This window comes from Cololabis saira, chromosome 11, assembly GCF_033807715.1.
Source record: "Cololabis saira isolate AMF1-May2022 chromosome 11, fColSai1.1, whole genome shotgun sequence".
NCBI classification, from domain to species: domain Eukaryota; kingdom Metazoa; phylum Chordata; class Actinopteri; order Beloniformes; family Belonidae; genus Cololabis; species Cololabis saira.
The window spans coordinates 29,233,891-29,247,621 of record NC_084597.1 but is presented as its reverse complement, the minus strand read 5'-3'; the positions used below and the strand labels follow the sequence as shown (position 1 = coordinate 29,247,621).

The window sequence follows — 13,731 nt, the reverse complement described above, 5'->3', positions numbered from 1 at the left end:
ATACAACTTGGATTTTAAGATGTGTAATGCATTTTTAAATTTTTCGGTGAACTATGTAGAATATCGCGATATATCGCATAATCGGGATATCGCAATTTGTATCGTATCGTGGCTCAAGTATCGTGATGCGTATCGTATCGTGAGGTCCTTCCCAATACCCACCCCTAGTTATTAAGGAACAATTGTAATCATCACAATTTTTAAACAGAGGCTTCTGTTAATAATAAAAACTCTTATTCTGTTAGTATAGTTTCTCTTCACCTTTCTTTTTCCCTATGTTGTCATGTCTTGCTGTAAAATAAAATTAAAAGAACAGATTGTGTTCTCTAAACTCTGATACCGAGTTAACAGGGACTTTCTGAAACCACTGCAAAGCCTTCCCTGTGGTGAGTCTCTTAACTTTATTGGTCCCTTGGTACAAAGAAGGGTAAATAGACAAATAAAATCAAAATGCAGCTCCATACAACAGAGCTTTTTGTCAGTCCATGTGATATTCACCTTCATTCATGCAATGTTGCCATGTGATCTCAACCAGAAACCAAATCTTTCAAGCTAGCCAAAGTGTAGAGAACTGGCTGAGACGAACAGTTAACCCGGGATCCACGGAAAACACGCAAGCGAGCTTTTATCCTTTAAGGCCAGAGGCCTGTGGTGAGCAGCCATGGCTGCACACTAACCCGCTCAATTTCCCTTCACTGCGGCCAAACAAACTCTGTGAATGAAACAACGCGGGCCACACTGGAGAGAGCCAAAATGGCCACAGTTTAAATAGAAGGCCTGTGACAAAATAGGGAGAAAGAAGTCACCAGAATTTATGTCAGGGATTTTCCAAGTCCCTTTTTTTTCCCTCTCCGTTTCTAGTTTTTTCAGTCACCAGAGGAAAGATTGTGGCTGGACGCTTGGGACAGCAAATATAAAAGCGCACACAAAAAGGAGAAAAACAAAAAGAGCAATTAGCAGGGCTACGAATGTGTCTTCATGCAATTTTGTTTGCATTCCACTTCAGATATCATCAAATCTGGTTCCCTTCAACCCCGGTTCAGTTTAACCTTTGTCTGGTGTTAGCTTTGTGTTACATCTCCGATGTTAATGGGACGGTTTTGACCCGTGTTTTTAAATTATCTTCAAAATACACTTAAAACAATTATCCATCATCCAATTTGTTGCTCATCTCTTGGTTACATTGTTAGGCTTCCTTATCCATGAAAATATTGGTTTTAATATTTTTGGTATGGGACTCTGGGCCTTTTTTGTCAGTTTAGCCCTTAATTTCAATTTTAAAACTGGTAAAAATGAGCCTCAAGAGAATCATATGAATAAATAAAAGGTTGTTGTGTTACCTGGCTATTACGGAGAGGTATTAGAACACATATCTTAAATAAATTTGTTTCAGTTACTTTTTCATTTCAATATTATTAACTATAGTAACATCTATGGTGTTATGGGTCAATTTCGACCCATTTACTTCAAGGAAATGGAAAAAAAGTAAAGGTAACAATTTCAACCAGAGCATTTTATAATTTAGTGAAAAATAAAGGTTCCTGACAAAGTCAAAAAGCCTTGATGCAATAAACGCATTTTTGTGGTAGTTTTATGAATTTAAAACCTAAGAACGGGTCGGTGGCGACCCTAACAACAGACGAAGTTTAAACATCCAAAACTCCTTTCGGGAATTATGTTAAAACTAAAGACACAGCAGTCACACACACCTTGTCAACAACATACAGGGAGATGTCTGTGGTCAGTTGCCGGGCTGAAACCGGCCGCTCTTGCTCCACAAAGCAGGTCAGACAGTTTGGACTCTCAGCGGGGGGCTTGGCTGGAGCTGCCAACCCCGCTAGCCTCGCTGCCAGGCCAGACCTCTGCAGCTGAAACACAGACCAACGCTCACAGACTGTGTTCTCGTAGCAGAACGGCTTTGTGTCACTGTGTCATGCAATTAACCTACTGTACATGGTGACAGAACACTTAAAGCTATATTTTAAGACATTTAAAGTCTTATAGTGAAGGAGGACACACAGATAAACCAACTAAAGTCGATCCTGAACAAGTGCAAAGGGGTACTGTTTTCCTCTCCCGTTGATGATAACAGAAAAATGGGGACACCTTTCAGTGTGTGTAGTTCTGAGCAGGTTGAGCACCAGCTGGCAAAAAAGCCTGATCCGCTTTCTCCCACTCCAACTCCTCCTCTTCTCCTTCTCTTCCAATCCTTCTTTCTTTTACCTTCCAGCACTCTGAGCCTGACTTGGAGCCTGTAGCTACTGTGCGCCGGCTCTTGCTGCCAAGTTCACTCAACTGCAAACACTGAACAAGCTTTTTTAAGAGCTTCATTCTCTCCTCAGCCTGTGTGGGGGGGTGTCACTGTGCTACACCAGACCACGCTGCTGTAAAACATTACTCTTTGTCTTCTGTCCCCTCCGTGTGCTGACACACACATGTGGAAATGTTCAATCACATGATGCAAAAGGGAATATCATGCTGGCACAAAAAAACAATAAAGGAATAAAAAATAAGAAAGGTAAATGTGCAGCCGGTAGGGCTGGGCGGTATGGACTAAAAAATATATCACGATAATTTCTGGCATTTATCCCGATAACGATAAAAATGGCGATAAAAAAATACCAATTCAACTCCACCTTTGTAACTATAAATCTATCTCTCTCTCAGATCCGCCATGTTTGTTACACAAAAACGTCATCAACGGGAATTTATCTTTCTATCTTTCTTTCTTTCTTTCTTTCTTTCTTTTCTTTCTTTCTTTCTTTCTTTCTTTCTTTCTTTCTTTCTTTCTTTCTTTCTTTCTTTCTTTCTTTCTTTCTTTCTTTCTTTCTTTCTTTCTTTCTTTCTTTCTTTCTTTCTTTCTTTCTTCAGGCTCATTTTCTTCCTTCCTTCCTTCCTTCCTTCCTCCTCTCTCCTTCCTTCTTCCTTCCTCTTTTCTACCTTCCTTCCTCCTTTCCTTGTTTCTCCCTTCCTTCCTTCCTTCCTTCCTTCCTTCCTTCTTTCCTCCTGCTCTCTCCTTCCTTCTTCCCTTCCTCTGTTCTCCCTTCCTTTCTCGTTTCCTTGTTTTTTCCCTTCCTTCCTTCCTTCCTTCCTTCCTTCCTTCCTTCCTTCCTTCCTTCCTTCCTTCCTTCCTTCCTTCCTTCCTTCCTTCCTTCCTTCCTTCCTTCCTTCCTTCCTTCCTTCCTTCCTTCCTTCCTTCTTTCCTCCTGCTCTCTCTTTCCTCCTTCCCATCCTCTTTTCTCTCTTCCTTCCTTCCTTCCTTCCTTCCTTCCTTCCTTCCTTCCTTCCTTCCTTCCTTCCTTCCTTCCTTCCTTCCTTCCTTCCTTCCTTCCTTCCTTCCTTCCTTCCTTCCTTCCTTCCTTCCTTCCCATCCTCTTTTCTCTCTTCCTTCCTTCCTTCCTTCCTTCCTTCCTTCCTTCCTTCCTTCCTTCCTTCCTTCCTTCCTTCCTTCCTTCCTTCCTTCCTTCCTTCCTTCCTTCCTTCCTTCCTTCCTTCCTTCCTTCCTTCCTTCCTTCCTTCCTTCCTTCCTTCCTCCTGCTCTCTCTTTCCTCCTTCCCATCCTCTTTCTCTCTTCCTTCCTTCCTTCCTTCCTTCCTTCCTTCCTTCCTTCCTTCCTTCCTTCCTTCCTTCCTTCCTTCCTTCCTTCCTTCCTTCCTTCCTTCTTCCTTCCTTCCTTCCTTCCTTCCTTCCTTCCTTCCTTCCTTCCTTCCTTCCTTCTGCTCTCTCTTTCCTCCTTCCCATCCTCTTTTCTCCCTTCCTTCCTTCCTTCCTTCCTTCCTTCCTTCCTTCCTTCCTTCCTTCCTTCCTTCCTTCCTTCCTTCCTTCCTTCCTTCCTTCCTTCCTTCCTTCCTTCCTTCCTTCCTTCCTTCCTTCCTTCCTCCTGCTCTCTCTTTCCTCCTTCCCATCCTCTTTTCTCCCTTCCTTCCTTCCTTCCTTCCTTCCTTCCTTCCTTCCTTCCTTCCTTCCTTCCTTCCTTCCTTCCTTCCTTCCTTCCTTCCTTCCTTCCTTCCTTCCTTCCTTCCTTCCTTCCTTCCTTCCTTCCTTCCTTCCTTCCTTCCTTCCTTCCTTCCTTCCTTCCTTCCTTCCTTCCTTCCTTCCTTCCTTCCTTCCTTCCTTCCTTCCTTCCTTCCTTCCTTCCTTCCTTCCTTCCTTCCTTCCTTCCTTCCTTCCTTCCTTCCTTCCTTCACGTACGTTGTGGGTGGATTTAACACAGAACCATAAATCAGCTTTACACAAAAACGTCATCAACAGGAATTTATCGTTTTTACCGCGAGATGACAAATTCTTACCGTGAGGAATTCTTTTGACGGTTTATCGTGAATGGTAAAATATCTCCCATTCCCGGAAATCCTTTTTTTAAGCCCTCTTACAAAACTTTGGCTGGTGAACACATAAAAAAAGAAGCTTTAAGACTGTCAAACACAGACACACAGGCAACACAATTGAATAGCCATGAAGAAAAACAGCATCTCACATCAAGCTGTTAAGGAACAAATTAAACTAGAAAAAACCCAGAAACTGAGAAAAAGAAAACAGATTTTATCTGCCATGGGGCCTTTGAAGATGCCAAAGTCTTTTCTCTGATTTATTTTTTCTTCTCCAGCACGTGCTTCTCCAACAAGGCTGCCAACTCTCACCTACCGAGCAAAGAATTCACACTTTTCTCACACCACACATTCATTTCCTCATGCAGCAAAAAGCAAACCCACAACTGATGACGACGGGGCCTGAAAACAAGGGATGGACACGGCATGTTCAGCACATGCTGAGCTGCGTCTCTGGTGCTTGAAGTCACATTTTCTAAACTTGTCATTTAATTCCTATAAATTCACAGTACTTTCTGCAGTCATTAGTCTCTGAATGTGACAAAGTGACTGTGGGAACAGCAGCTTTCAGGCTTAACACTGTGTTAACAGGATCACAGACGCAGAAATTCAAGACTTCTGTAAACTTTGTTAACTTTTGTATGAAAGGTCATCATATGTGTAATGTAACGCACAAGGTGGTGCACATATCCTGCCAAGTTTGCTTCAATATTCTTAAAATACTTTGTACATTCTTGTCAACTCCGTAGGAAATTAAAATCAGCTAAACCCAAAAATTTTGAAAAAAAATTAAAAGTATTTCCAAATGATCTAACAAGGTCTTTGATAATGGTTGTGTGTTTCTTTTTTGTCTCATTTTTCATAAATAAACGAGGAATAGCACTGCTTTCTGCCTTCACAGTAGTTGTGAACACATCTACACAAACCCGTCTGTACACGTGTCCCACCCCTAGAAGAGAAAAAGGGAGACCCCAAAGGTTTGGCGTCAACCCTGACCGTCTCCTTCCTTCCTTCCTTCCTTCCTTCCTTCCTTCCTTCCTTCCTTCCTTCCTTCCTTCCTTCCTTCCTTCCTTCCTTCCTTCCTTCCTTCCTTCCTTCCTTCCTTCCTTCCTTCCTTCCTTCCTTCCTTCCTTCACGTACGTTGTGCGTGGATTTAACGCAGAACCATAAATTCTTTACACAAAAACATCATCAACAGGAATTTACCGCGAGATGACAAAATAAACGAGGAATAGCACTGCTTTCTGCCTTCACAGTAGTTGTGAACACATCTACACAAACCCGTCTGTACATGTGTCCCACCCCTAGAAGAGAAAGAGGGAGACCCCAAAGGGTCGGCGTCAACCCTGACTGTCTCAGATCTAATTCTGCTCTAAAACAGGCCAATACACTGAGAATCTGCACGGCAAGATCCAGGATCCCAAGGATTCATCACTGTAAATCCAATCCTATAACATCCAGAAAGGCCCAAAGCTCACGTCTCATTGAATCAGAGTTGTTAGGATATGCTTGCTCACTGTAAGTCAACATAACATGTATGTGTAAATTGATCAAATGTGTCAATGCAAAGCCTAAGACCAGAAAGACAGACACAGGGGAGTAAGATGTTGTATCTACTGAGACATACTAGTGCAGACTAGGGATGGGCAGTATGGACTAAAATATTTATCACGATAATTTCTGGCATTTATCCTGATAATGATAAAAATGAATATAAAAAAATACCAATTCAACTCCACCTTTGTAACTATAAATCTATCTCGCTCTCAGATCCGCCATGTTTGTTACACAAAAACGTATCAACGGGAATTTATCCTTCTTTTTTTCTTTCTTTCTTTCTTTCTTTCTTTCTTTCTTTCTTTCTTTCTTTCTTTCTTTCTTTCTTTCTTTCTTTCTTTCTTTCTTTCTTTCTTTCTTTCTTTCTTTCTTTCTTTCTTTCAGGCTCATTTCCTTCCTTCCTTCCTTCCTTCTTTTTTCCCTTCCTTTTTTCTTTCCTCCTGCTCTCTCCTTCCTTCTTCCCTTCCTCTTTACTCCCTACGTTCCTCCTTTCCTTGTTTTCTCCCTTCCTTCTCCCCTTTCCTTCCTTCCTTCCTTCCTTCTTTTTTCTCCTTCCTTCCTTATTTCCTCCTGCTCCTTCCTTCCTTCCTTCCTTCCTTCCTTCCTTCCTTCCTTCCTTCCTTCCTTCCTTCCTTCCTTCCTTCCTTCCTTCCTTCCTTCCTTCCTTCCTTCCTTCCTTCCTTCCTTCCTTCCTTCCTTCCTTCCTTCCTTCCTTCCTTCCTTCCTTCCTTCCTTCCTTCCTTCCTTCCTTCCTTCCTTCCTTCCTTCCTTCACGTACGTTGTGCGTGGATTTAACGCAGAACCATAAATTCTTTACACAAAAACATCATCAACAGGAATTTACCGCGAGATGACAAATTCTTATCGTGAGGAATTTTTTTGACGGTATATCGTGAACGATAAAATATCGCCCATTCCTAGTGCAGACAGGACACAGCTGGAAGAGTTGCACAATGCAGCAATTGAAGCTTTTTCGTGTCATCCTGCTTCGGCATCCCAGTCGTTAGAGGGCACAAAGCCACAGGTATTCACTGGTTTAAAGGCAGATTTCCTTTCAGATGAATTAATGGAAATGGCATACGGAGAGTCTAGTTTTAATCCCCCACACATTTCATTATAGCACGCCATGAAAGCGTCCTTTCTTCAACAGACTGAACTCAGTAAAACTTTGGGTGTTGGTGTGGGGGTGAGTTTTTTAAACCACAGGGCAGGTCAGCAAGTGCTGCAGCGCCTGAGATTTATTAGGTAAACTCCATCTGTTTGTTTGTGCAGCTTTACATAAAACATATGTTGGTTTTAGCATCTTAAAGTCATGTCTGTGTTCGTTTCTTAACGACAATTTTCTTCCTTTTTGCAGGACATAAATATTGAGTCATGATGATGGAAAAGAGGAAAAGAGCAAGAGTCAGCCATCTCGCTCAGCATGAATAATTGAGTGTTTAATGTAAGACTGCCACGCTCGTCTTCGCTCAATCCGGTTCAAATATGAAAAGCTGATGATTTTTGCATCCAAACAGTTGAAGTTTCCCTCTTTCCCCTCTGACAAAAACTCAGGAAATATCTTCAATTCAATCTCTCTCTCGTTTTTTTTTCTGCTTGGCTCAGCTCAGCATGTACAACTTTTGATCTCGAAACGGCTTCCTACATGCAATAAACAAAAAACACCACAAAGCAATTGCTGCCATCAAGGGAAGAGAAGAGAAGAGAAGAGAAGAGAAGAGAAGAGAAGAGAAGAGAAGAGAAGAGAAGAGAAGAGGTTCAGACTGCAAAAACAGGAACACATTCTGCACATGTTCACCTACCACTGAAGGCAAAGATGCCTAAAAGGTGTGAGAGTAAACATCCAGTATGCGTGTCTTTGTGTGAGAGCCTGAGTCTGTGTGTTTCTGTTACACAACGGGAGAATTCTTCCCATCTGTGCATCTTTGCAGCCCCCGCGTCCCTGACCAGTGAAGCGAGAAACGACAGCTTTGCCTTGCACTCTGCCTCCCTCAGTCTTCCTCACAGCACTGTCCCACTCTTTATTAGGATCATCAGCCGCCCACTAAAAACACACTCTCCACCCCCTGCTTCTTTATCCTCATCTATTTCCCTGCTAGGTAAAACATATATGTTTATGAACCAACTACGGGATCAAAAGTAGATGCAGCTGTCTATGCGATCACCCACTTCACTGTCACTGTCACGTCCGTCTGGCATCAGCTTAACCCAACTAGAAAAACACAACCACTCGGCAGGGTGTCTAACCAACATTTCACTTCTTATACTCAAATTCCAGATTATCCCACTAAATGCATCACTGTCTGCAACGCCGCCACCATCACCACCTCCCCCCCCAGACCTCCATCTCTATTCCGGCCCCTTCCGGCTCATCAAACTTCTCACAGGGCTCATTGTTGTGAAAAATAATGTAAAACAAAGAGGGCAGACAGTGCAGTGATAATCCTAAACACAGCAGCTGGAGAATCAGCTAGCTGTTTGCTGGGGACGTCCTATCTGTGTGTGCAGGAGCATACGCATAATTGTCATGTTGTCAGAGCTACTAACTTTGCATTGTTCTAAAATGCTGATTTGCTAATTAGTTTCAATTTTGTTTGTTTTTAACTTTCAGCATTAGTATTTCTGGGACAGGGATCCATAAAGGATGCAACTGTGCTCTGATGATTGCACCTTCTCTGTAAAAAGCTTTTTAACTGATCCCAACAAGGTCCCAGGTTCTATGCAAATTAATTAATTATTGACGCTTTGAGCCCAGTGGCGTCAATTCAGTGGAAGCTAAGGTATGGCAAGGTTACGAGTCACAGAACTTAACTAGAGTATCAATCAACACGTCCAGCAAATACTCATCACAGAAGTCTGCTATGGAGCTTATCTGTGTGGTCAAGAAAATTGGAACTTTTTCAAATGCAGTCTCGCTCACTGCAAAAACTCAATCTTACCAGGATATATTACTAGAATATTTGTCTTATTTCTAGTTAAAATGTCTCATTTTTAGTCAAAAAATCTCATTACACTTAAAACAAGAGTCATTACCAGAAAAATAACTTGTTATTTGACAATTTCCACCTGTTTCAAGTAAATTTTCACTTGAAATAAGTAGAAAAATCTGCCAGTGGGACAAGATTTATCTTCTCATTACAAGCAAAACAATCTTGTTCCACTGGCAGATTTTTCTACTTATTTTAAGTGAAAATCTACTTGAAACACGTGAAAATGGTTGTTTTTGAGTCTTGTCTTAAATGTAATGAGATTTTTTTTTAAAATGAGACTAAAAATGAGACATTTTAACTAGAAATAAGACAAATATTCTTGTTAAGATTTTGAGTTTTTACAGTGTATAATAACTAGTGAAATCGATCATGTTGTTCTGATTTGCATTTGTAGTTATTCCATAAATGTATTTAAAAAAACAAACATTTACATTTAACCCTTGAAGCAAAGGTGTGGCGGCTGCCAGACCTTCATACCCAATTGACGCCCCTGTTTGAGCTCTATGAGCACTAACAGGGTGCAGACAGTAACGACAGTAACACTGATGTGCTTAGAAATTAATCACTAGCTACTACAGAATCACACCAGTAATATCAATTCATGTTATTAGTGCCCGTAACCTTCACCCTTCTGCGTTCTTGTTTTCATCATGTGACCTCCTCCCTCCTTCCAGTTCATACTGGCACTGCTGCAGGCCTGTAACGCCAGAGCTGCTGCTGGCCGTCTGCTCAAACAGGGCACCGCTCCAAAATCAGCTGAAATACAGTAGGCACCTAACTGACTGTGACTCCCACAGCACAACTGACCATGATGTGGATGACTGCATCTCTCAGCACTTTAGTAAACAACTCTCCAAGTCTTAAAATCATATCAAATATTTGAACTACTTGAGCAGTGTTTGGTTTTAGCGCTCGTGAGCTGGCACAGCCTTGACACTGGAAACTTTACTGAGCCATTACAGCAAACTAAGCCCTTCCGATGTGCTTTTCTCAAAGAAAGACACTTCCTTTTCATTTCCTAGTCCTGTTATCCAGTTTGTCCATGTCTCTTTGGCTGCACATGCGTCCTAGTCAGCTACTCTGTTACAGGTGCCGCTGCTCGCAGGCTTCAATTTAGCGATTGTGCGTAACGCAGATAATTGTATGGCGAGATGAGGATGGATTCCTTTTGTTCCAGTGTGAGGTAGTCAAGGGTTTAAGCTTGAAATTCAACGGAGGTTTAGTGACAGTAAGGTTCAGAAGGGCAGACACCTGTGATTTCAATTCAGTACGAAGGGCTGGAGGAGTTGTCTGAGAAGGGCTTGACTTCAAATTTCAACCAAATCTGACCCCCCCCCCCCCCCCCCTTCTGACATTCCAGGAATAAGCAGAGGTGGATCTTTCATCTCCTCCAACACAAGGGCATCCAGAGGACACAGACTTCCACATGTTTAAATGCAAATACACGTGTAGTCCTACTCAGACTATCAATCACATTCAGTTACTTTCTGGAGTCTCAGGATAAAGTCAAAATGACAGACTGAAAAAGCAAAAGAACAATGTCAACAAAAGGTAATTATAGCTTGAGTAAATTAAACTGACTCTCATGTGCTCTTGTTCATTTTAACGTAGTGGTTGTAAAGGCTTCAAGATTTTATTTGAACGCCATTATAAACATGAGAGACCACACAACTCACCTAGGTGTTCTCCATGGTAACTGTTGTCGTGGGATGCTCTGCCGTGGGGCATGAGGTCATGATGGGCAGACGGTGGCCAGATCTGACCCGTCTTTCGGACACTCACGATAGTGGCCTCAGACATGACCACGTGGCCTCCCTGCTGCCGGTGATGTCGCTTTTGTGACTGCGGTGTCGGAGGGCTGCTGCTGTCGAAGGAGTGCTGGGAGTTCTGGGAGTTCTGTGAAGGCGAGCGGCTCTTCTCTCTGAAAGGTCGACGGAAGGCCGTCGTGGGACTAGGTGAGATGTGGCTGGACTGGCCAGAGGAGAAGTCCTCCTCACTAGACGTCAGGTTCTCGTTGGAGCTGCAGTCCGGCGTGTAGCCGCCACCTCCTCCTGCATCCTCAAAACTGCCTGGAGAGTATGAGCGGCGTGGCCAGGTCAGAAGGTGGTCATCACCTCCCCCATGGTCTCTCATTGTGACCCCACTGCCAACTCCTTTTCCATCTCCACTGCCACCCTCCCCCATCATTATTCCACCAACGTAGACACTCGAGTAGGCCTGGAACTCCGATGGCTGCCATGGTGGAGGTGGAGGTTTACCCCCATTGGCCCTTCCCAGATGCCGCTGATTGGGCTCACCATCTTCATATTCTGCATCATAACCACAGGTGCTCTCAGTCGAGCGTCCTCTGTACACCGGTCTGGGTCTGAGCTCACTAGCCACCGTAGCCAGATTACCTGGGAGGGAATGTAAGGACCTCTTTCGCTCCATCTGCATGGCCTGACTACCTAAAGAGCTGATTTTTTCAGACACGTCACGGTCGTTGACCCTGACTAAACCTCTGTCGTGATGGAATTCCATGTTGGTGTAGAACGGTGGTGGCGGCGGTGGCGGCAGGTGCTTTTCCTGTCCCTTAACTACATCACCTGCAGAGTGAGAGTTTGCCCTTTTGATCCTCTCAAAATTGGACCGAAGAGCTGCCACTCCAAGTCCCATCCCTAGCTTGTCCTTTGGATCAGAGGGCAGCTCCTTGTCCGGGGGTGGAAGGGTGGGCCTGCGAGGTGACATGGAAACGCCACCTCTCTGCTTGGATGGGGATAAGCCATCTAGGTTGTCGCAGGACATTGACTCAGCTTGCTGGGGTATGTCAAAGGCTGACTCTAAGCCATCTCCATGAGAGGCAGACTTCCTTGCCGGCGGAGGCCTGGGCTTGGACCTCCCTGCTCCATCTGCAAGAGGCTGGAATCGACCTCTATCCCCAACACTTACCCCACAATATCCCACAACGCCTACTCCAACTCCACCCGTCTCCTGCATGTGAGGCTGCTGGGACTGCGACTCTGCACCTTGTGTGGCTGCAGGGTCCATCCCCTCATTCAGTGGCGTCTTCCTGAATCCCCACCGCTGTTTGTCGTAGCTTTTCCTCTCTTTGGCCAGGAGGGTCTGGAGGTAGATCATGCGGAAGCGCTCCTTGTTCACCTCCTGCTCCAGGCGCCTGATAGAGGCTTTGCACTTCTCCAGCTCCTGCTCTATGCCCCCCACTGACCGCAGCTCCATCTTGGGGGGTTCCGACTCTGGGAACTGAGCTTTCCACGCTTCAATGAACCCAACCGGCTCCACCATGTCTTTCCCAATCTATTTGTGAGCAATCCCGTTTTGCAGGGATGAAGTGTGCACAGTTTGACCCCTTCCTTAGTCCACTTCACCTGGCTTCCTGCTCAAAACACTGACCAGATCACCAGCAGGGGGGGGTTTATAGGAGGTCTGTGGGTGACATGTCCACCATCAGACAGCCAAACTGCTGACACTTGTCGTAGGCTGCGCAGTCGCAGGAATACATCCCCTTCTGAACGAGAAAGACCGGCTGCTCTGTCAGGAAAAAAAGGAGCGATGCGCGACACGTACACGGGAATAAAAAGCTGCAACAGAGCTCGTTGTTTTCGTGCATTGTTAAACAAAAAAGGCCACTTTCAGGTTAAGATTATATATTAAAAAAAAAAAAAAAAAATCTAATTCAACACAATGGCAGTGTGTTTTCTCTGCTTGCCAGAAAGAGCAAAAATGGTAGAAAGTGTTTAAATCCTTTGTCGGTTTTACTCACTATGTCTTTGAAAGCAGCAGTTTTTACTGAGTTGCTGTTCCGACCACTCTTGCCCATTCATGCGACTGTAATCCCAGGTGCTGCTACTCCTCACTGAGCGTCTTTGTACCAGCAGCAGGAGAATGGAGAGGAAAAACGCAAAAGCGCAGGCAGCTCAGCTTCACAGAAGATCTACCGCTGCTGTCCTGTAGGTCGGTCACTTTCTTATCCCATTTTTATTCCTTCCTCCAAAAGCACCGATGTGAAGTTCTTGATTTTAATGTCTCCTTCCAGATTCATCCCCTGTCTTCGTCTGCGATGCTGCTGCCTGCATCTCCCATCTCACGCCAGTAAAGTCTGAATTATGGCTCCGCGTTAAATCGACGCAGAGATTACGCCGTAGGGTTCGCGGCGACGCGGACTAGGCTCTGTGTTGGTGTAACGCGGAACCATAAATCAGCCTTAACACTGGAGGGGCCGCAGGAATGGGAGGAGCGGTCTGACAGCGAGCCTGCTGTTAAAGAGACAGCACGACGGGCTGAGCTGGTAGACGTGTAGACGTCCAAACTTCTGCATGATTTTCATTTTAAGGTTGTACGTAGGGTTGCCACCAGTCCCTTAAAATACGGAATTGTTCCGTAATTGGGAATTAAAAGTTGCATTCCGTATTGAACCAATACAGACACATATATTATGCTCTTATTTATTGATGTCATAACATACAGGTGAAGGTCGGAAAATGTGAATATATTGCAAAACTTAATTCTTAGTAAATTCAACTAAAGGTGAAACAAATATATTTCCCACTACATTCAAAGTGAGATATTTCAAGCCTTTATTTGTTATAACTTAGGTGATTATGGCTCAGTTTATGAAAACCCCAAATGAAAAAATCTCTATATTATGAAATCAATAAACAATTCAGTCATAGAAATAACAAATAAAGGTTTAACATATCTTGCTTTGCATGTAATGACACTATGTAATATATTAGTTTCACCTTTTAAGTTGAATTATTGAAATAAATTAACTTTTACACCATATTCTAATATTCCTGTAGGTTATTCTACATCTGGGCTGATGGACGTACACATCATGGGAGGTTATTTCAGTTGCTACT

The 13,731-nt window shown here is 43.7% G+C and overlaps 1 protein-coding gene across 1 annotated transcript in view; it reads right to left on the bottom strand.

The window, feature by feature from the left end:
* LOC133455345 (breakpoint cluster region protein-like) overlaps nt 1-12,934 on the bottom strand; it is a 99,947-nt gene extending 87,013 nt beyond the window's left edge. Inside the window, exon 1 of the mRNA XM_061734318.1 lies at nt 10,549-12,934. Coding sequence (XP_061590302.1) covers nt 10,549-12,154 — 1,606 coding nt within the window. The 5' untranslated portion in view covers nt 12,155-12,934. The remainder of the gene's footprint in view (nt 1-10,548) is intronic.
* Nucleotides 12,935-13,731: the final 797 nt, after the last annotated feature.